Source organism: Suricata suricatta, chromosome 3 (assembly GCF_006229205.1).
Source record: "Suricata suricatta isolate VVHF042 chromosome 3, meerkat_22Aug2017_6uvM2_HiC, whole genome shotgun sequence".
Taxonomy (NCBI): Eukaryota; Metazoa; Chordata; class Mammalia; order Carnivora; family Herpestidae; genus Suricata; species Suricata suricatta.
The window spans coordinates 128,956,545-128,978,987 of NC_043702.1; the positions used below are offsets into that span (position 1 = coordinate 128,956,545).

Sequence of the window (22,443 nt, forward strand, 5' to 3'; positions counted from 1 at the left end):
TTTCTTTCCAGTTGTTGCAGAGGGATAGTAAGAGCTATGGCCCTGAGTAAAGCGGGTCGCCTAGAAAAAAATCCTGCTAAAGATCTTAATGAGCTGAATGAGATGAAGGTAACGCTATGTTCCCCTTTGTTTTGTTTGTTTTTAGCAGACTTCTTAGGTGATTTGTATTACAACAAACTACACATATTTAAAGTGTACATTGGTAATTTCTAAAGTATGGATACACCCATAAAATGATTATTATTATTAAAAAAAGGAAAATAGTTAACACGTTCAAAGTTAACTTGTACCCATTTGTGATCTCTCCTTCCAGCACCATCCTGCTTCACCATGCAATGTCTGATCCACTTTCTAACACCAAAGATTATTTTTCGTTGTCTAGGATTTATATAAATAGAATCATTCAGACTGTACGCTTTTTTGATCTGACTTCTTTACTCGGCATAATTATTTTGAGAGTCACACATATTGTTGCTCTTATGAAAATTTCATGCTTTTTAGTGCTGAGTGGTATTTCATCATATGGATATACACCGTTTAGTTATCCACTCTCCGTTGATGGGCATTTGAATTGTTGCCAGTTTGGGTTACTACAAACAAAGCCGCGGTGCATATTCACGTGCATATGCATGGCTTTCATTTCTCTCAAGCAGATCTCTAGGAATGGAATGTCTAAGTCACCTGAGATGTGTGTGTGGAACTTTTTAAGAAACTGTCACACTGTCCTCCAAAGTGTTTAAAGCGTTTTACACCCCCGCCGGCGTGGCCGCTTTCTCACTAACACCCGCCGTGGCCTGCCGTGCACTGTGGTTATTGTTCTAGACATTGTGTTGTGTTGTGTTGTGTTGATCCGTTCGTTGATATTGTCACCCTTGTCAAGCCGTCTTGATGACTGTGGTTATAGAAGAAGTTTTGGAATCCAGTAGTGTGTATCCTCCAAATTTCTTCTTCTTTTTCAAGATCCATCAGGACATTCTAGCTCCTTAGCTTTCCATAACTGAAGTTTTAGAATTAGCTAATAAGTTTCTCCAAAAAACCCTGCTGGGATTTTGATTGTGATTGCATTATATCTATTGATCAATTTGAGATGAATTGACATCAATACTGAGTCTTTGGATCTGTGAAGATGGTCTCATCTCTTCAGTTACTTAAGTCCTTTTTTTCTCTCAACAACGTTTTGTTGTATACGGGTCTTACACAACAGCTTTCAGCTGTTATACGTCTTTTGTCAGATTTATCCCTACGTATTTCTGATTATTCATTGCTAATATAGAGAATTAAAATTATTTTTTAATATATCGATTTCATATCCTGTGATCTTGCTGAACTTACTTATTCTTTTTAAGGGCTTTTATCCCCCTTCAGATTCTTTAGACTTTTCTTTGTACATAATCATGGCATCAACAGGCAGGGACAGACTTCCCTCTTCCTTTCCAGTCTGTAAGCCTTTTATTTCTTTTCCTTGCCTTTTGCACTAACTAGACTCTCCAGCACCAGGATGAATAAAAGGAGCGAGAGCCAATATCTTTCTCTTGTTCTTTCTTAGGGGAAGCGTATTTATTCTGTCATCTTTAAATGTCACCGTAGCTGTGGGTTTTTCATAGATGCCCTTTATCAGATTGAGGTAGTTGCTTTTTATTCTTTGTTTGCTGAAAAGCTCTTTAAAGTTAGAGATGAATGTTCGATTTTATAAAATTCTTTTCTGCCTCAAATGAGATGGTCATATGAGTTATCTTTTTTAGCTTTTTAATATAATGAATTACAGTAGTCCCCCTTAGCCTGTTTCACTTTGCACAGTTTCAGGTACCTGCGGCCAACACAGTCCAACACAGCAAGATGATCCTTCTTCTGACCTGGCGCCAGGGGCTAGTAGTAGCCTGACACTAGGTCACAAAGCCGTGTCATTCACCTCACTGCATGTCATCACATAGGCATTTTGTCATCTCACATAATCACAAGAAGGGTGAGCGCAGCACAATAAGATGTTTAGAAAGAGAGGGCACATTTACATAAGTTTTATTACAGTATGATTGTTCTATTTTATTATTATTGTTGTTACTCTCTTATAGTGTTCTCTATCGTACGTATGTACATATAGGAAAAAACATAGCTTAAATAGAGTTTGGTACTATCTATGGTTTTAGGCATCTACTGAGGGTCTTGGAACATATCCGCTGTGGATAAGGGGAAAGCTACTGTATATTGATTGATTTTTGAATTGAACATTTAAATGATTTTTTTAAAGTTTATTTGTTTTTGAAAGAGAGAGAGAACACAAGCAGGGGAAGTGCAGAGAGAGAGAGAGAGGGGAAGACACAGAACCTGAAGCAGGCTCCAGGCTCTAAGCTGTCAGTTTGGAGTCCAGCGTGGGGCTCGAACCCATGAACTGCAAGGTCATGACCTGAGCCCAAGTCAGATGCTTAACCGACTGAGCCACCCAAGTGCCCCTGAATTGAACATTTAAACCAACCTTGGGGTATCAGGGTGGCTCAGTCGGTTAAGCATCTTACTTCGGCTCAGGTCATGATTTTACGGTTCGTGAGTTTGAGCCCAGCGTCGGGCTCTGTGCTGACAGCTAGCTCAGAGTCTGGAACCTGTCATCAGATTCTGTGTCTCCCTCACTCTTTTTCCCTCCCCTGCTCAATCTCTCTCTCTCTCTCTCTCTCTCTCTCTCTTTCTCTCTCGGAGTTATATGGAAACCAGTTTGACAATAAACTATTAAAAAGAAAATAAAACATTAAAAAAATTTTAAACCAACCTTGCATCCTTAAGATAAACCCCACTGATTATGATGTATTGCCAAATTCAATTTGTTAGTTTTGTTTAGAATTTGCATTGATGTTCATGAGGGATATTGACTATGCAGTTTTGTTTTGTTTTCTAATACCTTTGTTTGGTTTTGATATCAGCATAATGGTGGCCTCTTAGGATGAGTCTTCTATTTTCTGGAACAGTTTTTATAGAATTGTAGATTATTTCTTCCTTAAATGTTGGGTAGAATTCATCAGTGAAGCCATCTGGGCTGTGTGAGAAAGTTGTAAATTACAAAAATAGAGCTATTCAGATAAGGGCTATCCAATTTCTTCAACAGATTCAAGGAAATTTCTTTTTTAGATATAGGGCTATGATCTTTTTCTTCTTGAGAAGCTCAGTGGCTTTGGTTTTACAAGGAATTTGTGATTTCATCTGAGTTGTTTAGCTTATTGATATAGACTTGTTCGTCATATTCTCCCACTATTATCCTTTTAATAATTATAGGATGCCTACACTCTCCTTCCTGTCATTGAAAATTTGTGTATTCTGTCTTTTGTTCCTCATTAGCCTATAAAAAGTTACCATTTTTCTTGATCTCAAAAAACAGTTTTTGGTCTCACTGATTTTCTCTCTCTCTTTTTTTTTTTTTTCTGTTTTCTTAATTTCCAGTCTGGCCTTTATTATTTCCTTTCTTTCTACTTACTTTATATTTAATTTGCTCTTTCTTTTTGAGTTTCATAAGGTATAACTGAGATCATGATTTGAGACCTGTTCATAAACTGATACTTTTCTAGGAAAATATAAAGTAAGTAACATTAAGTTTAGATTTAAAAAAGAATAAAATTGGCCAGTTTTAAGAAAAGAAATGGATGCATTGACTAAAAACAAAAAACAGAGGCATCTGGATGCCTTGGTCAGCTAAGTGTCCCACTTCAGCTTAGGTCATGATCTCTCAGTTTGTGGGTTTAAGCCCCGTGTCAGGCTCTGTCCTGACAGCTCAGAACCTGGAGCTTGCTTTGGATTGTGTCTTCCTCTCTCTGCCCCTCCCCCCCCCTCACTTTCTCTCTCTCTCTCTGTGTCTCTCTTTCTCAGAAATAAATAATAAACAAAAAACCCCTAAAATTTTGCTGGACTCCATAGACAAGTGTTTTCAGGCTTTCAAGGAGCAGGTAATCCCTACTATAAAAACAATTTAAGAGCATAGATAATGACCAAAAGATTTCCCAGTTTATTCATATAGCTGGAAAAGCTTTTCAAAAATTTTAATAGAAAACAACCAGGAGTTAAGATGGCAGAGAAGTAGGGGGACTGGGATTTTCCTCTTTCCTCAAACACAACTGTTTTGAGGTCAGGTCACTTGGAACACCCAGGAAATTGATCTGCAGAGTGGCAGAAGCACTCCACAGGGAGAGAGAGACCCCTTGGGGGCATCAAGGTGTGTGTATGTGAATTGAGAGAGATAAAACAGCATAGGCACAAAGGGAAGGGAACTCCTTCTGTGGAGAAATAAGAGGAGAAGGAGAAAGAGGGGCCATGAAAGTGCAATATACAGTTAGCACAAGAGGAAACCTCTCTGGACCACAGAACGGGCAATAAGAAATACAGACTTTGCAAACAGCCTTAGGAACTGGGTCTCGGAGGTTTTGAAAGTACGTGACTTTCTCTGGAATGGAGCTAGAAGTGTGGTTCTCCTGGGGAGGAGGGAGCAGGCCCAGAGCACATAGCACCATGTAGCGATCTCAGGGGTGCACTGGGAGAGAACAGTCCTCTACCAGGAGTACTTTGGGAAGAGGGTTTATTGCCTCACCAAGGACAAAAGACCTTGTAGGTACCAGCCAAAGGTTTTTTTTATCAGCAGGGCGGGGTGGCTCTACTCCAGAACAGGGGAAAGGAGACACTCTGAGCTGGGTCCTTTAACACTTTGGTTTTGAATCAAGCTGAGCACCTAGGAGGCTGCAGAGATCAAAGACCTAAGAACTAGTCATGATGAATGGAGAAGTGCTATAACTGAGATGCAAAATAAATTAGATACAGTGGTAGTGAAGATGGAAGAAGCAGAGGAGAGTGAAGATGGAAGAAGCAGAGGAGAGAATAGGTGAAATAGAAGATAAAATTATGGAAAATAATGGAGCTGAAAAAGAAGGGAAAGGAAATTACTAGATCACAAAGGGAGAATTTGAGAAGTGATTGCATGAAATGAAACAATATCCATATCATAGGAGTTCCAGAAGAAGAAGAGTGAGAGAAAGGGGCAGAAGGTTTATTTGAACAAATTGTAGTAGAGAACTTCCCTAGTCTGGGAGAGGAAACAGGCATAGAGAACTTTCCTCAAAATCAACAAAAACAGGTCAACACCACAACATATCATAGTGAAACTGGCAAAATACAAAGATAAACAGAGAATTCTGAAGGCATCTAGGGACAAAAGGTCATTAACCTACAAAGGGTAGACACATAAGGTGAGTAGCAGACTTGTTCACTGAAACTTGGCTGGCCAGAAGGGAGTGGCAGGAGATATTCAATGTGCTGAATAGGAAAAATATGCAGCCAAGAATCCTTTATTCAGCAAGTCTGTCATTCAGAGTAGAAGGAGAGATATAGACTTTCCCAGACAAAAACTAAAGGAGTTTATGACCACTAAACCAGTCCTACAAGAGAGGCTAAGGGGGACTCTGAGTGGAAAGCAGCGAAGACTACAAAGAACCAGAGGACATCACCACAAACATGAAATCTACAGATGACACATTGGCACTAAATTCAGATCTTTCAATCATCACTCTGAATGGTCTAAAGGCCCCAATCAAAAGACATAGGGTATCAGGGTATCAGAATGGATAAAAAACCAAGATCTGTCTATATTTTGCCTACAAGAGATTCATTTTAGACCTGAGGACACCCACAGATTCAAAGTGAGGAGATGGAGAACCATCTGTCATGCTAATAGACGTCAAAAGAAAGCCAGAGTAGCCATACGTATATCAGACAAAGTAGATTTTTTAAAAAGTCTGTAACAAGAGATGAAGAAGGGCATTATATCATAATTAAGGGGTCTATCCATCAAGAAGAGCTAGCAATTGTAAATATTTATGCCCCCCAATGTGGAAATGTCCAAATATATAAATCGATTAATCACAAACATAAGCAAAGTTATTGATAATAACACAGTAATTGTAGGAGACTTTAACTCCATTTATAGCAATAGGCAGATCATCTAGGCAGAAAATCAATGAGGAAACAATGGCTCTGAATGGCACACTGGACCAGATGTACTTAACAGATAAATTCAGAACATTTTATCCTAAAGCATCAGAATACAGATTCTTCTCAAGTGCACATGGAACATTCTGCAGAATAAATTACATACTGGGTCACAAAACAGCCCTCAATAAGTACAAAAAGACTGAGATCATACCATGAATATTTTCAGATCAACAACACTATGAAACTTAAAATCAACCACAAGAAAAAAATGTGGGAGGCCCCCAAATACATGGAGGTTAAAGAACATCTTCCTTAAGAATGAATGGGTTAATTGTGAAATTAAGGAAATAAAAAAAATACATGGAAGCAAATGAAAATGAAAACACAACAGTCCAAATGCTTTGGGATGCAGCAAAGGCAGTCCTCAGAGGAAAATATATTGCAATTCAGGCCTATGTCAAGAAGCAAGATAGATCCCAAATATACAACCTAACCTTACACCTAAATAAGCTAGAAAAGCAGCAGCATATAAAGCCCATAGCCAGCAGAAGAAGGGAAATAAAAAAGATGAGAGCAGAAATAATGATATAGAATTAAAAAAAAAGTAGAGCAGATCAATGAAGCTAAGATTTTTTTTTTTCAAGAAAATAAACAAAATTGATAACCTCCTAGCCAGACTACTATTGCCAGCTCCAGGACTTGGCCTTCTAAAAGGGAATGTGATTCTGAATAGCAGTGCTTGGGACCTGTGCCTGGCAGTGTCCCAGCAAGTGAACTCAAGGAACTCCCAGCTTTACTACTTCTGTGGGGAGAGGCCTCTGGCATGACGGATTCTTAGTAACTTCATTACCACCATCATCTCACCACTGGTCCCCTATAAAAGACCATCTCTTACAGCCGTTTCTTTCCCCTGCTTTCGATCCACTATAAATATGCTTAATATTTAGGTCTATCCCTTGCTTCCAAAAACCTGCTTTATTACAGACATGAATTTTAGTCCTTTAACTTCATACCAGAAGCATTTATTAACATAGCTCTCAATCAGACTTTAATAGAATTAAATAAGAATGTTGATGGAAAGAGATCCTTATGTACTGATTGACAACTCTCCTGGCCTAGAGCTGATTAAAGCCCTATTGAGGGAAAACTTGCTTAACTCCCTAGGTTACAGTAATACTTTTGTCCAAAGTTCCTACTGATTTTTCTCCCCATCAGAAGCCTTATGGTAGTATTCTCAATATCTCAGAAGCTTGTAAGAAAATGACTAGGATCTGGTTCACAGTAGGCAAATTCAGCTAGAGAATAGTTTAATTATGTCTCATGAATGATGAGTTAACTCTGAAGAAATAAAATTTCAAATATATTCTTACTATTTTCAAAATTAACAAATTCTTTGTTCTAGATACAATACAGTTAAATAATATATGCATCAAATTTTGTACCTGGAAGGATCCTTAGGGGCAAGCCAGTACTGACTGTGGACACCCATTCCCAATTCCACATTTAGCGATAACTTACCATTTCATGAAATCGATGAATACCATTTGAAATTGCCATGGTGGGAGTATTTATACCATCGAAATCAGCAAAAGCTACCAATTAGAGTTCCCCACCCCGTGAGACGATTTTCACCAGATCCCTACTGCATAAGGGTCATCTAGAATAAACCAACAACCTTGTTTGTTTTTACTAGATAGAAGCCTATTAAGGATTTACTCAAAAAGTCAATCAATTAGATGAGCTTGGGCTAGAACCCAATACTTTCACATCCCTTGTTTGATCTTCTTTCTGATATGCAGTAATATATCATCCTAACCCTTTGGATCCAAAATTTAAATGTGATTAACAAAGCTGTGGTAAAGTTATTCTCCTTCCCTAGGCTTCCTTATCTGTAACATAGGGTTTGGATTTGATTTCTAAAATTTTTTGGCTCTGACATTTCATAATAATTCCACATTTAAAATTAAGTCTAATATTGAGAAAAATATAAGAATACAGCTGTCCTTTAAAATAATGGTGTTTATTTATTTGAAAGAGAGAGAGAGAGAGAGACAGCATTAGTAGGGGAGGGGTGGAGAGAAAGGGAGAGAGAGAATCCCAAGCAGGCTCGTGTTGCCAGCGCAGAGCCCGACTCAGGTCTTGAACCCCTGAAATAGTGAGATCATGACCTGAGCCGAAACCAAGACTCACACGCTTAGCAGACTGAACTACCCAGGCGCCCCCATACTGCTATTCTCTATGGTTGATTTCAGAGACCTAAAGTGGGTCATTACTTCACCAGATGGTACCATTTTTTGATGGTAAAAGTGACAAGATCTCTATCTTCAGAGAAGATAATGTTTCCTAGTTTCCTCCGCTGTTCTTCACTAATAAGGAATAACATCTCTTTTAAACATTGAAGCCAGACCTTAGCTGTTAAGAGGTCTGGGTAAAGTAAATGTAGTATTACTGTTCACTTTAGGTGGACGAGACCTGCTGTAGACCTTTCCTTAACTCAGTAATACGGGAGAGCGCCTTTTCTAAAGCACTGCTTCCAATCTTTATTTATTCACTTTAATGGGAATGGGGGTTGTAATATTTTGTAGTAGTTAAGAGCCCAGGCCACCTGGTGCTTTGCTTGACCATATGTATGACCTTGGGCAAGATGATCAATTGCTTTGTCCTTCAGTTTCTTCATCCAAAATAGAGAATAATAGTACATATTTCTGTTCTCATCACAAGAAAAGAATTTTTAACTATGTATGGTGTCCACAATAATGTGGTGATCATGTTGCAATATATGCAAATATTGAATCATTTGGTTGTTCACCTGAAACTAATATAATATTTCTTTTTTTGTGCATTTGTGTTGGGGTTAATCCATTAAAATTTTTTTAAATTGAGTTTTTAATTCAACTGTAGTTAACACACAGTATTATATTAGTTTCAGTATAGGGATTCAACAATTCCATACATCGCCCAGTGCTCATCACAGGTGCCCTCCTGAGTCCTCATCACCTTTTTAACTCATCCCTCTGCCCACCTCTACTCTAGTAGAGTACTCAGTTTGTTCCCAATGTAAGGTTACCTCAATTATACCTCATAAAAAATCATATCACATATTACATATTTAATGAATTAATAGTGCACATGTTTAGAACAGAGTCTGGCATATACTTAATGCCATGTAAATGTGGGCTATTCCTATTGTTATCACTATGAATCACAGTTGACCCGGTCAGTTGTGAAACATTTGTTGGGACAGACCGTTTGCCTGTAGTAAATGCAGCAGTCAGTCTTTCTGCCTCTGGATTAAGGGTCCTTGTCCCGTTACAACCCAGATCCCACACCCTGTTGATAAGAGGTGATATGATTTCAGATGTGTATTCATAGAGACCCATTTCTGCACAAATCTTTGAACAGAAGTGATAAAAAGTTAATTGAATGGAGTTGTATTTAGAAGAGTTGTACTTAGCAGCTCCTTGATAGAAGTGAGTGAATAAATGAGCTGTTATAGTCTGATTTTTTCTGCTTAGTAATTATCTTTGATCTCTTCTCAGAGAGAATGTTATGCGTGGATCACCACATGTTCTCACCTCCTTTCTGGGCTTAAAGGCAGAAAAATAAAGTTACTGACACTGGAAGAAAAGGATCACCTGTTTGGAGAAGAGGTATTTGCCATGTGTTGGCACTTATCATTATTCAGCTTCGTCCTGTATTTCAGTAGATAAGGTTTCAGTGACTTTTTCCAGTCAGTGTTCTGAGTCCTTCTCTATTTACTTTACCAAGAGAATTTGGCCCCTGACCAAGAGCATGAGCAGTTCTTCTTCCTTCTAAGGGAGATCATACACCTAAGTATCTCTCTTTACTTTCTTAGTGGATGATTTTGTTTTATCCTTCGTAAAGGAACGGATGGCTTTCAGAGGGGAGCTGCCCGTCACTTCCTCAGGCATGTCCTCAGATCGGTCTGCTTCTGCGCTCACACTTACTCATCCCCTTCCGGCTCTGTCTTTCAATTAAGGTTATTTCATCTCTTGAGCACCTAACCCAGCCCATTGTCCTCTCTATTTTGTATCTTAAAAAATTTTTTTTTGTTTATTTTTGAGAGAGAGAGGGAGAGAGAGAGAGCGAGCGAGCGAGTGCATGAGCAAGTGGGGCAGGGGCAGCAAGGATCTGAAGGATCTGAAGCAGGCTCCACGCAGACAGCAGAGGGCCCAGTGTGGGGCTCCAACTCACTCACTGCAAGATCATGACCTGAACCCAAACCAGACACTCAACGGATGGAGCCACTCAGGCACCCTGTGGGAGGACTTTTCATTTTATATCTAAACACTGAAGAAACACCACCTTTCTAAATTATATGCATTTTACAAATGTTTGTTTGTTTGTTTGTTTTGCTGCCCAGATCTTGGCCAGAATTAGTTTGAATTAACCACTGAATGATTTTTAGAAAAGTAAGTACCACAGATGTAATCTTGGCTATGCAACAGATCTATGAAAAAATTAAATTCAAGAACTCTACAGAATCATAGGGACTTAAGAACAGAAAGGACTTTAAAGGTGATTGAATTCAGCCTAAACATCAGGTGTGTGCATCTTTGTGTTAACACCCACCCTTGATCATTATGCCTATGCTTGATTATCTGCTGTGGCAGAGGCCTACTTTCAGAATTGGCCACTTGTTTTGGTGAGCACTCACCAGTAGAATGTTATTCTTTCTGTTGAACTAGACGGAATATGTTTCCTTGTAACTTTTTCTACTCACTGGCCCATGTTCACTGGCCCGTGTTCAGTCTTTTGGGTTGATACGAACAAGGTGGGTTTGTTTTCCACATTATAGTATTTCCAATATTCCATGTTGTAGTGTTTTCGAACATTTGAAAATAGCCATATTTGACCTAAGTCTATTTCTGGAATTGTTTTTTCTATTAATCTATCTCTTCATGGGTCATCATCACAATATTTTAAGTTTTGGGGCATTATGATGCATTTTCATATCTGGTAGGGTCAGCTCTCTTTATCTATCTTTTTCAGGGATTTAATCACTATTTTTGCTTATTTATTCTTCTATAGAACTCTATAATCTACCTCTAGAAAAAATAGGAATTTTGAAAACAGATCAAACTAAATTTATATATTAACTTAGAGCAGAGATACTTACGTTGTTGGGTTGTCCTGTCCAAAGATATGGGATACAGGATGTCTATTTTTAATGCTTTATAATAATGCAATTTGGTTTACTAATTTTGCACATTTATTGTGAGATTTATGCTGAATATTTCTTTTTATTTTTTTGCTATTTTAAATGGAATCTTTTTTTCCATTGTATCTTCTAATTGGGAACTGTGTATATGTTAATGATCTCTGTATTTTAATTTTATATTCTGTGACTTTACTGAATTATTGTTTTCAGTACTTTTTCAATAGATTCTTTTGGGTTCTCCAGATACTTAATCAAATAATCTACAAATAGAGATAATTTGGCCTCTTCCTTTCAATTGTTATGGCTCTCATTGCTTTTTCTTGTCTAATTGCAATGAGTAATTCTTCCAATTTGGTGTTGAATAGTGGTGGCGATAGCATTGCATTCTCTTTATGACTTCAGCAGGAATGTCTTTAGTGACTGAAGTTGATTTTTTGTTTAATTTCTTTTTTTAATGTTTATTTATTTTGGGAAAGATAGAGACAGCATGAGGAGGAGGGGCAAAGAAAGAGGAAGAGAGAGAATCACAAGCAGGCTCCATGGTGCCAGTGCAGAGCCTGATGTGGGCTTGAACTCACAAACTGTGGGGTCATGACCTGAGCCCAAACCAAGAGTCAGAGGCTTAACTGACTGAGCTACCCAGGTGCCCCACTTTTTGTTTAATTTCTTTTTTTTTTCAAAAAACTTTATGTTTATTTATTTTTAAGAGAGAGACAGCGAGAGAACATGAGTGGGGGAGGAGCAGAGAGAGAGAGGGAGATACAGAATCTGAACAGGCTTCAGGCTCTGAGCTGTCAGCACAGAGCCCAATGCGGAGCACGAATTCATGAACTGCAAGATCCTGACTTGAGCCAAAGTTGGACACCCAACTGGCTGAGCCACCTTGGCACCCCTTTAATTTCTTTACTGTTCCTTCATACATCCCAGATCTTCTGCCTGAGATCACTTTTCTTCTGCCTTAACCTTTAAATTTTTCTTTAGTGAGGATTTACTAGAAGCACACTTAATTTTTGTTTGTCTGAAAATGTCTTCATTTCACTCACATTCTTAAAATTTTTTTTTGCGGGGTACACAATTCTAGGATGGCATTATTTTCTCCCAGCCCATTGGTGACACTATTTCTACTGTTTTCTGGATATTATTGTTACTAAGTGACAGTTAATAATTCAGCTGTCAGTTCCTTTGACGTTAACCACTCTCTTCTCTGGCTACTTTTAAGATCTTTTTATCTTTGGCATTTTGCAGCTTCACTCTGATACATGTGAGTATGCGATTCCTTTTCTTTTATATTTTGCTGGGGATTCTCTTGGTTTCCAGAGATTCTCTTGGTTTCTACTACTTTGGGGTGGTATCTTTAATTAGATATGGAAAATTCTGTTACTGTCTCTTCAAATATTATCACTACTACATTTGGTCTCTCCTTTCTTTCTGGAACTTGGAATAGATATGTATTAGAATCTATGCCCATGTCTTTGAACCTTATTTCATATTTTCTGTCTCTCTGCATTTGCATTGCATCCTGAATAATTTCATCTGCTTACCTTCCTGTTCACTAATCTCCTATTAAAACTTTCTGTTCAGTTTTTAAATTTGTTAAAGTCCTATTTGGTTCTTTTTCAAGTCTGATCATTCTTGTAATCTTTGTTTCTGTACTCATATTTTTAATCTCTTATTTCTTTAGGCAGGTTAAATATAACTTTGTAGTCTCTTTGGTAATCCTAATATATGATATATCTATATAAGAATGTTAATTACAAAGTGGACAGCTACATGCAAAAGAATGAAACTGACCACTTTCTTATACCATACACAAAAGTAAGTTCAAAATAGATTAAAGACCGACTGTGAGACTTGAAACCATAAAAGTCCTAGCAGAGAGCATAGGAGATAATTTCTCCAGCATCAGCCATAGTAACATTTTCCTGAATACATCTCCTAAGGCAAGGGAAACAAAAGCAAAAATAAACTATTAGGACGACTTCAAAATAAAAAGCTTTTGCACAGCAGGACGCTTGGGTGGCTTAGTTGTTTGAGTATCTGACTCTTGACGTTGGCTCAGGTCATGAATCCTGGGGTTGTAGGACTAAGCCCTGCATTGGGCTTTGCACTGAGCATGGAGCCTGCTTAGGATTCTCTCTCTCTCCTGCTTTGTCCCCTCCACTGCTCACCTGCTCTCTCTCTGAAAAAAAAAAAAGAAGAAGAAGAAGAAGAAGAAGAAGAAGAAGAGGAAGAGGAAGAGGAAGAGGAAGAGGAAGAGGAAGAAGAAGAAGAAGAAGAAGAAAGAACTTCTATATAGCAAAAGGGACTAATTCGCAAACTAAAAGAGGAATACTGAATGGGAGAAGATATCTGCAAATGTCAGCTCTGCTATAGGATTAGTACCCAAAATATATAAAGAACTTCTATGACTCAATACCAAAAAACCAAATAATCCAATTAACAAATGGACAGAAGACATGAACAGACTTTTCTCCAAAGAAGACATTCAGATGGCTAACAGATACATGAAAAGATGCTCAACATCACTCATCCTCAGGGAAATGCAAATCAAACTACAATGAGCTATCACTTCACACTTGTCAAAATGGCTAAAATCAAAACCACAAGAAACAAGAAGCATTAGTAAGGATGTGGAGAAAGAGACACCCTTGTGCACTATTTGTAGGAATGCAAACTGGTGCTGCCATTGTGGAAAACAGTATGGAGGGTCCTCAAAAAACTAAAAATAACACTACCATGTGATCAAGTAATCCTACTAGTGGGTATTTAAGCAAAGAATATGAAAACACTAACTCAAAAAGATATATGCACCCCTATGTTTATTGCAGCATTATTTATTATAGCCAAACTATGGAAGCAGCCCAGATGTCCACTGATAAGTGAATGGATGAAGATAATGTGGTATACACACCCACACACGCACACATGCGCACACAGGAATAGTACTCAGCCATGAAAAAGAATGAGATCTTGCCATTTGCAACAACACAGATGGATCTAGAGAGTATAATGCTAAGTGAAATAAGTCAGAGAAAGACAGTGCCACACAACTTCATTCATAAATGAAATTTAAGAAACAAATGAACAAAGAAAAAATGAGACAAACCAAAAAACAGACTCTTAACTATAGAGAACAAACCAATGGTTATCAGAGAGAGGTAGATGGGAGGTGATGGGTGAAATAGGTGAAGGAGATTAAGAGTACACTTACTGTGATGAGCACTGAGTAATGTATAAATTGTTGAATGACTGTTTTGTAATGTAACGCTGTATATTAGTTATGCTGGAGTTAAATAAAAACGCCAATTCCAGCATTATTTGTAATATCAAAATACAGATCTTTCTTGACTTGTGTGGATGTTATGTCCCATAAACCCATTGTGAGTTGAAAATATTGCAACTTGAGAATGTATTTAATGCAGCTAGCCTACTCAGCATCATAGCTGAGCCTAGCCCACCTTACGTGTACTCAGAGCACTTACATTAGCCTGTACTTGGGCAAAATCATCTGTCACAAAGCCTGTTTTATAACAAAGTGTTGAATATCTAATGTAACTTATGGAATACTCTATTGAAAGTGAAAAACAGAATGGTTGCAAGTGTATCGGTGGGTCACTCTCACGGTGATGGGACTGACTTGCGGCCGTGTGTCACTGCCGCCGCCTGGAATCATGACAGAGCATTGATTGTTAGCCCGGGAAAAAATTAAACTCTACAATTCAAAATACAGTGTCTACTGAACGTGTGTCATTTTCGTACCATCGTAACCTCAAAAAATTTTAAGTTAAGGGCTCCTGGGGGCCTCAGTCGGTTGAGCGTCCGGCTTCGGCTCAGGTCATGATCTCACAGTTGTGGGTTCGAGCCCCGCGTCAGGCTCTGTGCTGACAACTAGCTCAGAGCCTAGAGTCTGCTTTGGATTCTGGGCCTCCCTCTCTTTCTGACCCTGCCCTGCTTGCACTGTCGTTCTCTGTCTCTCAAAAATAAACATAAAAAAATTTTTTAAAACATTTTAAGTTAAACCATCATAAGTCAGGGACCGTCTGTACTAGAAACAATATGAATGTTCCTCAATAGGGGATTGGTTTGATAAAAATACATGAGAGCGTGCAACAAATATGGTTGTCTCACTTACGTTAAAGTGTTGACATGTGTATAAAGCCGTCTAGAATATTCAGCAAATCAATAGAAGTTGTTACGTCTGAGAGTTGAGATTCTTAATTTCTCTGTATTGTTCAAATGTTTTACATCATTATCAGGAAAACATACTTTCATTTCTGAAAAATATCCTAGTATGTTATGACTATTTTTCTATACAATGTGCATATTTCTACAGCATAATTTAAAGCTGCTATAAAATATCTTGTATGGTTTATACCATGATTTATTTATGAATTTTCCTATTGTGGGCATTGAAATTATTTCTAGCTTCTGTTTCATATACACATTGTTGCAGTGAAGAATTGAAGGACATTTTTTTCAGTCAGTATTCATGCAGACTTCTTTGAGGTATTTAATACTGTTGACTCCTTCTTTCTCCTCTTTTGGCTTCCCTGGTGGCCCTATCAGACTTCTGACATGACTTCTGGCCTTCTTGGGGGCTGGTTTTTCTTCCCTAGTCCTTCATGTGACTAGGTTCCTGTCCTAAGTCTTCGTCCCCTAACACTTCCTTTGATGATGTAATTTACTTTCTTGGCTTTAACTAAATGCAGATAACTGTCAAATGATTATCTTTAGCCCAAATGCCTCCATCTAAACTCCAGATCCATTAACTACCTACAGAATATTTCCAATTGGATATCTTAGTGGTACCTCGAAGTCACATAGCTGAGTCTAAACTCATTTGTCTTCCCATACCTGCTTATGCAACTTTGTTCATTATCTCTGCGAATGGTATGTAGTGGCCTAAACCATATATCAGATATCATTCCAGATGCTTCCATTCTCTAACCATTCGTACCCATCTAATTACTCAGGCAGTAAGAGTTAACTCCTAAATATCTCTTGAATCCTTACCCTCCTCTTCATTTCTGCAACCCTGTGTTGTTCATTCTCTACTCTGTCTTTTCACCTTCTCTCTCTTCTTCCCTTCCTCACTCCTCCCTCTCTCCCCTCTTTCTCTTTAAATCTACAGTCATGTTGCTAGAGTGATTGTTTTAAAATGCAAAAGAGATCAGCCAATTTGTCAGTGCCTCATTGCCTTCAGGACAAAGTCATTCCCCGGAAAGACACTCAAGCCCTTCCCCTATGACTGTACTCCTGTCCATCTGCCCCTAAGTTTCTGTCCTATCGAACGACTTTGTTCTCAGGAGCCAGTCATGCCCACGCAGCATCCTCTGCCTAGAAGACCCTGCGCTAACTCTCTTTTTCCATTACATATCCTTCCAGAAGAAACTCAGAGATTAAGTCCTCCAGGAAACCTTCCTGACCAACCCTCTCTTTCACCCCCATCCACTACCAGGGCTGGATTAGGTGCTCCTACCATGTGACTATATGTATCCGTAGCATTTTCTTGTCCACTAAATTGTAAGCTTCTAAAGGAGAGCGGCCATTCTCATTCACCTTTTTGTCCTTATGCCCAGCATGGTTGCAAGATTAGTGCTCATTACATACTTTTGAATGAATAATTGGTATGTACTCCTAAATTATTAATATACACTAAGCTATAATTATACTATTGTTTTATCTCACAGGAATTTTTAAAAGGATTAATTGAGCCTGAAATAGACAGGCTTTTTAGAGAAGATGAAGAAGAAAGTACGGAGGATAAGAAACTTAAGAAGGAAAAGGAAGAAGAGAAAGAAGAAGAGGTAAGATGATTTAGTATTATTTTTCTTTCCCTTTATGTTTTTAAAGAATATGTATAGAGGTACTATTGAAAACAGAAATAAATCATCTGGAATAAATCAACTCCCGTCCTTTCTTCTTATAGATTTAACCATACCTGCAGACACCCTTAGCTCCTTATTTTCCAAGAAACGAGTGTCCTTTTCCTTTTCAAAATCCACCTACTTCCCATCAGCCTCATTCACACCTGTCTCCTAGCTCCTGCACCATCTGCCTTTCATCCCAGTGCTGTTTCTTTATCCTGTCATGGCCACATTTTTCAAACAGTAATTTAAACTCCATGTGTCCACTTCTTCAGCTCCTGTTCAGGGCTGCCTTTCCCCTCCTCCCGGGCCCACACCCTCCCTCTCCCCTGTCTCCACCCCTGCTGGGGCATTAGAAGTCATAACAACCCTTCCTGGGGTTGATGATGACTACCAATAACTGAGTAAACATTTTTGCCCCATTTTACAGATAAGAAAGTTGCAGCTCAGGTTGACTGACTTACCCTAAGTCAGACAGACAGCTGTAAGTGGTAGAACCAGCATTCAAAGCCAGATCAGATCAGTTTGGCAAGAGCCCTTTGCCGATTCCTGGACTGACTATGGTTCGGCTCTTAGAACTCACGATCACCTACCATTCTCTGTACTGTCTTAGCTTACTTCCCTGATGTTTCTTCTCTGTGAATAGTTTAAATGTTGGCCTGACTCCAGGCTGTGACCTAGGTCATCTATTCACTGGATGTTGGACAGCAGGACAAATATATTATACAACACCCAAGCCTCTTTGGACCAGCATTTTCTGTTTTATTTCTGGTAGGGTCCTTGGCATATGGAAGACACAAAATAAATGGAAAACAGTGGTTTTTGGCAACTAAATAATGTCATCCCTTTTAAGTATGCAGGTGCATTCCCTCCTCTCCTCCTCTGTGGCCTTGGTGCGGCTCTTTCCTCATTATGTTACAAACTCTTTGTTCAACCTTCAGGTATCACTTTCTCTCTAGGCAGAATTTAGGGCTCTTTTCTTGCCCACAGCTTTTGCAACACACCCCTTTGCTAACGGTAACCTTGCATACCAGCATTCTTTTCCGGGCCGTCTCTCCTGCTGTGCTGTGAATTTTGGGGTCTGGAAGGAATCCTCTTTGTTTTTCTCACAGTTTTCTCCCCTGGTCTCCACTCTGCGGTCCCCAAGAATTTCTCACACAGTGTTTGCTCTACATCTTCAAAAATGCTTGTTGAATGACTAAAGCAAATGGAAAATTTAAATTCAGACATTCCTCCAGGCAGCTTGCCCTGTCACTCTGTCCCACACCAGCTCACTAACAGGTCCTTCATGTTTCTGTGCCCTAGAAGCCTTCAGCATCTGCAGAAGAAAAAAAACTCATTCGAAAAATTGAAGAAGATGAAAATGTTCATACCAAACCTCTATTTGAAACAGATGCACTCTCTTCCTGGGTATGTATCTGAAACCAAAATCAGAGGTTCAAAACTAGAGAAAAAAGTTGGGAAATTTAACTTTATATAAAAATGATATGCATCTGATGTAACTTTTATCTCCAAGAGGACCAGGAGCTCCTTCTTAATAGATTTTTCAGGGTTTTTTTTTTTTTTTCTCATCCCAGCATTATCCCTGGAACACTCTTGGCTTTTACCTTAACTTTATAAAAACTTCTCATTCTCTTCTTTAAACCTCAAAGATATTTTTAAGGTTTAATTTTTTTTGAGAGAGAGAACACAAGTGAGGAAGGGGCAGAGAGAGAGAGGGACAGAAGATCTGAAGTGGGCTCTGTGCTGACAGCAGAGAGCCTGATGCAGGGCTCGAACTCATGAGCTGTGACATCATGACCGGAGCCAAAGTAGGGTACTCAACTAACTGAGCCACCCATGGGCCCCTAAACTTCATTTTAAAGTGAGCATTTAATTGCCTTCCTTAATTTAACAATATCTTGGTCAAAAATTTGACCTGTTTTTTTTTTAGCATATTCATTCAGCAGATTCCGTGAAGAACTATGATTACCATATACCTCCAACCACAAGAATTTATGGGAGACTGGAAACTTTTAGAAACTTAGTAGGAAAATAAATTTAGAAAAATTTTTTATGTTTATTCATTTTTGAGAGAGAGACAGAGCGTGAGCAGGGGAGAGGCAGAGAGAGAGGGAGACACAGAATCTGAAGCAGGCTCCAGGCTGTGAGATGTCAGCACAGAGCCCAGTGTGGGGCCTCCAAGATCCCCAAACCAGCAGGAAAACAGCCTGTAGGCTGGGGCAAAACCGTGGGCACAGAGCTTATCTTTGGTGGGGGTGAGGGACACTGGTCCAGGACACCACCTTTCCCTCTGACACGGTGCAGTGCCACGTGACTATCCTACCTGGGACCGCATGGCCCTGAAAGTCTGTCTCTAGGCTCTGGAAGATTGCTAATGCTGCTACTGTAGATCACCGAAGATGAATCCATTTACGCGCTCATTGACTAGAAGGTCTGGGGAATGGAGCAAAATGCCAGCCGGGTGTATAATTACTTGCAAGATCCTGGAGGTAAAGCAGAATCACGTTTGTTCTATGCGGTGGTGGCCGGAACACTCACAGGCAGAAAGGGGTCAGCAGGGGCTCACACAGAAGAGACCCCATCGTGCTTGGCCAGCAGAGACAAGGTAGATATTTGGGGCTGGGGGTACCCAGAGAATGAAGATTCCTTCAACTGGCTTCTGAAGTCAGGGATTTGGGGCCGGAGCTGGAGCTGGGGCAAGGCCATCTTGGACAGCGCTGCAGGCCAGGTGAGCGAGCGGGGCCTGGGCTCTGTGCACCTGTCAGTCACAAAAGGACCAGCGCTCCCTGAGAGCGCTTTACGGTTTCAAAACTTGTAAGTTTTTCTTTTGTTCTTGTTTGCTTGTTTATTTCATTGATTTATTATTATTTTTTGACAGTCTCTGATCCTAAGAACATAAATAACCATTTTGTAGGGATACAGGTTCAAGTTGCCAGACCTTTCAGGCAGCTGCACTCTCTCTTGCTGGCCCAAAAACACAACTCCCAAGAGACAGTACATTTGATTAACACTGGGGAAGGCAAGGAAAAAGGAAGGGATCGGGGAGCAGAAAGCCTGGGGTGTGCAGGTATAGCTTGTCATGTCCCTGGGGGCTGAGTTGTAAAACTAGAAAGCTCCAAGAGACCGAGGAGCCCCAGGTTTCTAGTGAGAAATAGCTCCAGACCCTTGGGAAGCTAGTGACCTAAGCATGGAGAATTCCAATTACTCTTAGTATCCCCTCCTGCAGATGGCTCTGGTGTAGGATTTTCTGAGGGTTGAGACATGAGTGATATCTCGCCAGGAGCGGTGAGAGGTCACCTCCAGCTTGGGGAGGCTAATAGCTTGGCCTGCTAAACCAGGGCCTCGTTCATACCGTTACCTGATGCCCCAGTGTGTACCATAATGGGGCTGGACCGTCCACTATTCAAAACGCTCCTCAATTAGCCAGGAGTCAGGGCTTTGTGGGAATTCCTGAGGATGGTACCCAAAGCGCGCCCTGTGTACATAATGTGGCTGGCGCTGCCTGAAACAGGCACACGTAATCTGTCACTGTGCCCGAGTCGCTGGTGAACCGAGTGGTCCCCGTCGGCATCACTGGCTTTGCCACCATCCTTCCTGAGAGAAGGCCGCTCTGCTTTCGGAGGCAGCCCCGTTCAGTCTGGTTACTTGCCACACTGCACCCCTTGTGGGGCTCTCTGAATCAGAATCCTCCCAACATTGTTCCTACAGGACAGGCGGCTGGAAATCTGTAACACCCCAGCCGGCGGGTGGGGGTATGGGATGACCGAATCCGGCAAGCTCTCCCCCAGGCTACACTGGCCCCCGTGCTGCCTGACCGCATGCCTAGTAGGGCTGGCTACAGCTCAGCTGCCCCAACAAACAAGATACTGGAAACGGTCTCTTTCAGGCTCGTCTTCACACCACAGATTCCGGGTATCCATAAAGGGTTTGAAGTGTGTGAGGATGATAGGAGATTTTGCTGGATCGCCTGTGAACTCCTGCAGAAGGATGAGCAGGGGCCAGATTTCGGGGGATCAGCAGTATTTTTAACATAAGATTAGACGTTCTGCCCTTACTTCATCATTGGCCTGAAGATGGCCCTTAGAAGTTGCTTTCCCTCTCCCAGTACCATGTCCGCCAGAGCAGTGACTAATTTACCTATTTATAGCAGCAACAGGGAAGGGCCCTTGGATTGGTGGTTCTAGAAAATACATCCTAACCTGATGGGGCACAGTGTCCGTGCTGGGAGTTGGACCCCAAAGAAGTAGGCCTGGAGCCAGATCCTCCCTGAGATAGTGTCAAGCTAGAGATACTGTCCAATTGAACGCCCATTAGTAGAGTTAAACCTGAGGAAGACCAAGTCAAAAAGGCCAAAGACAGAATTGGAGTCAGAGACTAAGTGCAGAGCTGCAGCAGATTGGCACAAATAAGGAAGGGGCAATGCAATTCCTTCCAAGAGCCTTGAGGCCCGTGTTTGTCTCTATTTTCCAGGATAACAGACCACAGAAGCCAGAGAAAGGCTAGAAAAACTAGAAGAGGGCCTAGAGCAGTGCCTGTGATTCACCTTCAGGTGTCTGTATCAGCACATGGGTGGAGGAGGGGAGGCTGCCACCAGGCATACAGGAGGATGCCGTGGGAATTTCCTATGGAAGCAGTTGAAATGGACCATGAAACATTAATCTGTACTTGCCAGTGTCAGGACAGAGGGACATTTTCCTTGCACTTTGTAACTAAATATGCAGTGGACTCTAAGTGAACAGCTAAGGGGTTAGGGACACCGACTCCCTGCACAGTCAAAAATCCATAGGTAACTTCTGACTCTCCAAAAACTTAACTAGTACTAGCCTACTGTTGACTGGAAGCCTTACAGATAACACAGACAACACATATTTTGTGTGTTACATGAATTAGGCATTCTTACAATGCAGTAAGCTAGAGGAAAGAAAGTTATTAAGAAAATCATAGGGCAGAGAAAAGATGTGTCCAGTACTGGACTGTGAAAAAAGTCCACGGAAGAGTGGACACGCACAGTTGAAGCCTGTGTAGTTCACGGGTCCACCGTGTATCTGTTGAATGAATGCGGAGAGTCTGAATGAAGGCTCGGGTGTACACAGAGGACTGGTCTCTTTGGTTTCTACCTATGAATTGTTTCATACAACTGTAAACCATGTTTGGAATTCCAGTTCTAGAAGCCTCTTCTCTGAAGACCTTTCTTTTGGCCTCACAGAACAAATCAGTTAGTGGCACGTGCTGTACGGGCACAGCCAAGTCACATGCTGCTGGTCCAGGCTAGACAATGATAGCATTTACTTTCCAAACAAACTACCCAAGAAAGGGGAGCAAAACAGAAAGAATAGAATAGGTTTCTGGGACAATAAACGGAGAGTAAAAGAGCCAGAGTAACAGTGCAACTGTTTCACATAGCTTCTTTTCTCTGGTTTTCTTTCTTCCTTGCTT

General features: G+C 40.3%; 1 protein-coding gene across 1 annotated transcript in view; it reads left to right on the top strand.

The window, feature by feature from the left end:
- The window catches only part of AXDND1 (axonemal dynein light chain domain containing 1), an 80,023-nt gene that overhangs the window by 55,146 nt on the left and 2,434 nt on the right, over nt 1–22,443 (top strand). Inside the window, exons 20-26 of the mRNA XM_029933358.1 lie at nt 12–108; nt 9,495–9,605; nt 16,828–16,944; nt 18,310–18,414; nt 18,938–19,039; nt 19,436–19,735; nt 20,796–21,026. Of these exons, the coding sequence (XP_029789218.1) occupies nt 12–108; nt 9,495–9,605; nt 16,828–16,944; nt 18,310–18,414; nt 18,938–19,039; nt 19,436–19,735; nt 20,796–21,026 (1,063 nt within the window). The remainder of the gene's footprint in view (nt 1–11; nt 109–9,494; nt 9,606–16,827; nt 16,945–18,309; nt 18,415–18,937; nt 19,040–19,435; nt 19,736–20,795; nt 21,027–22,443) is intronic.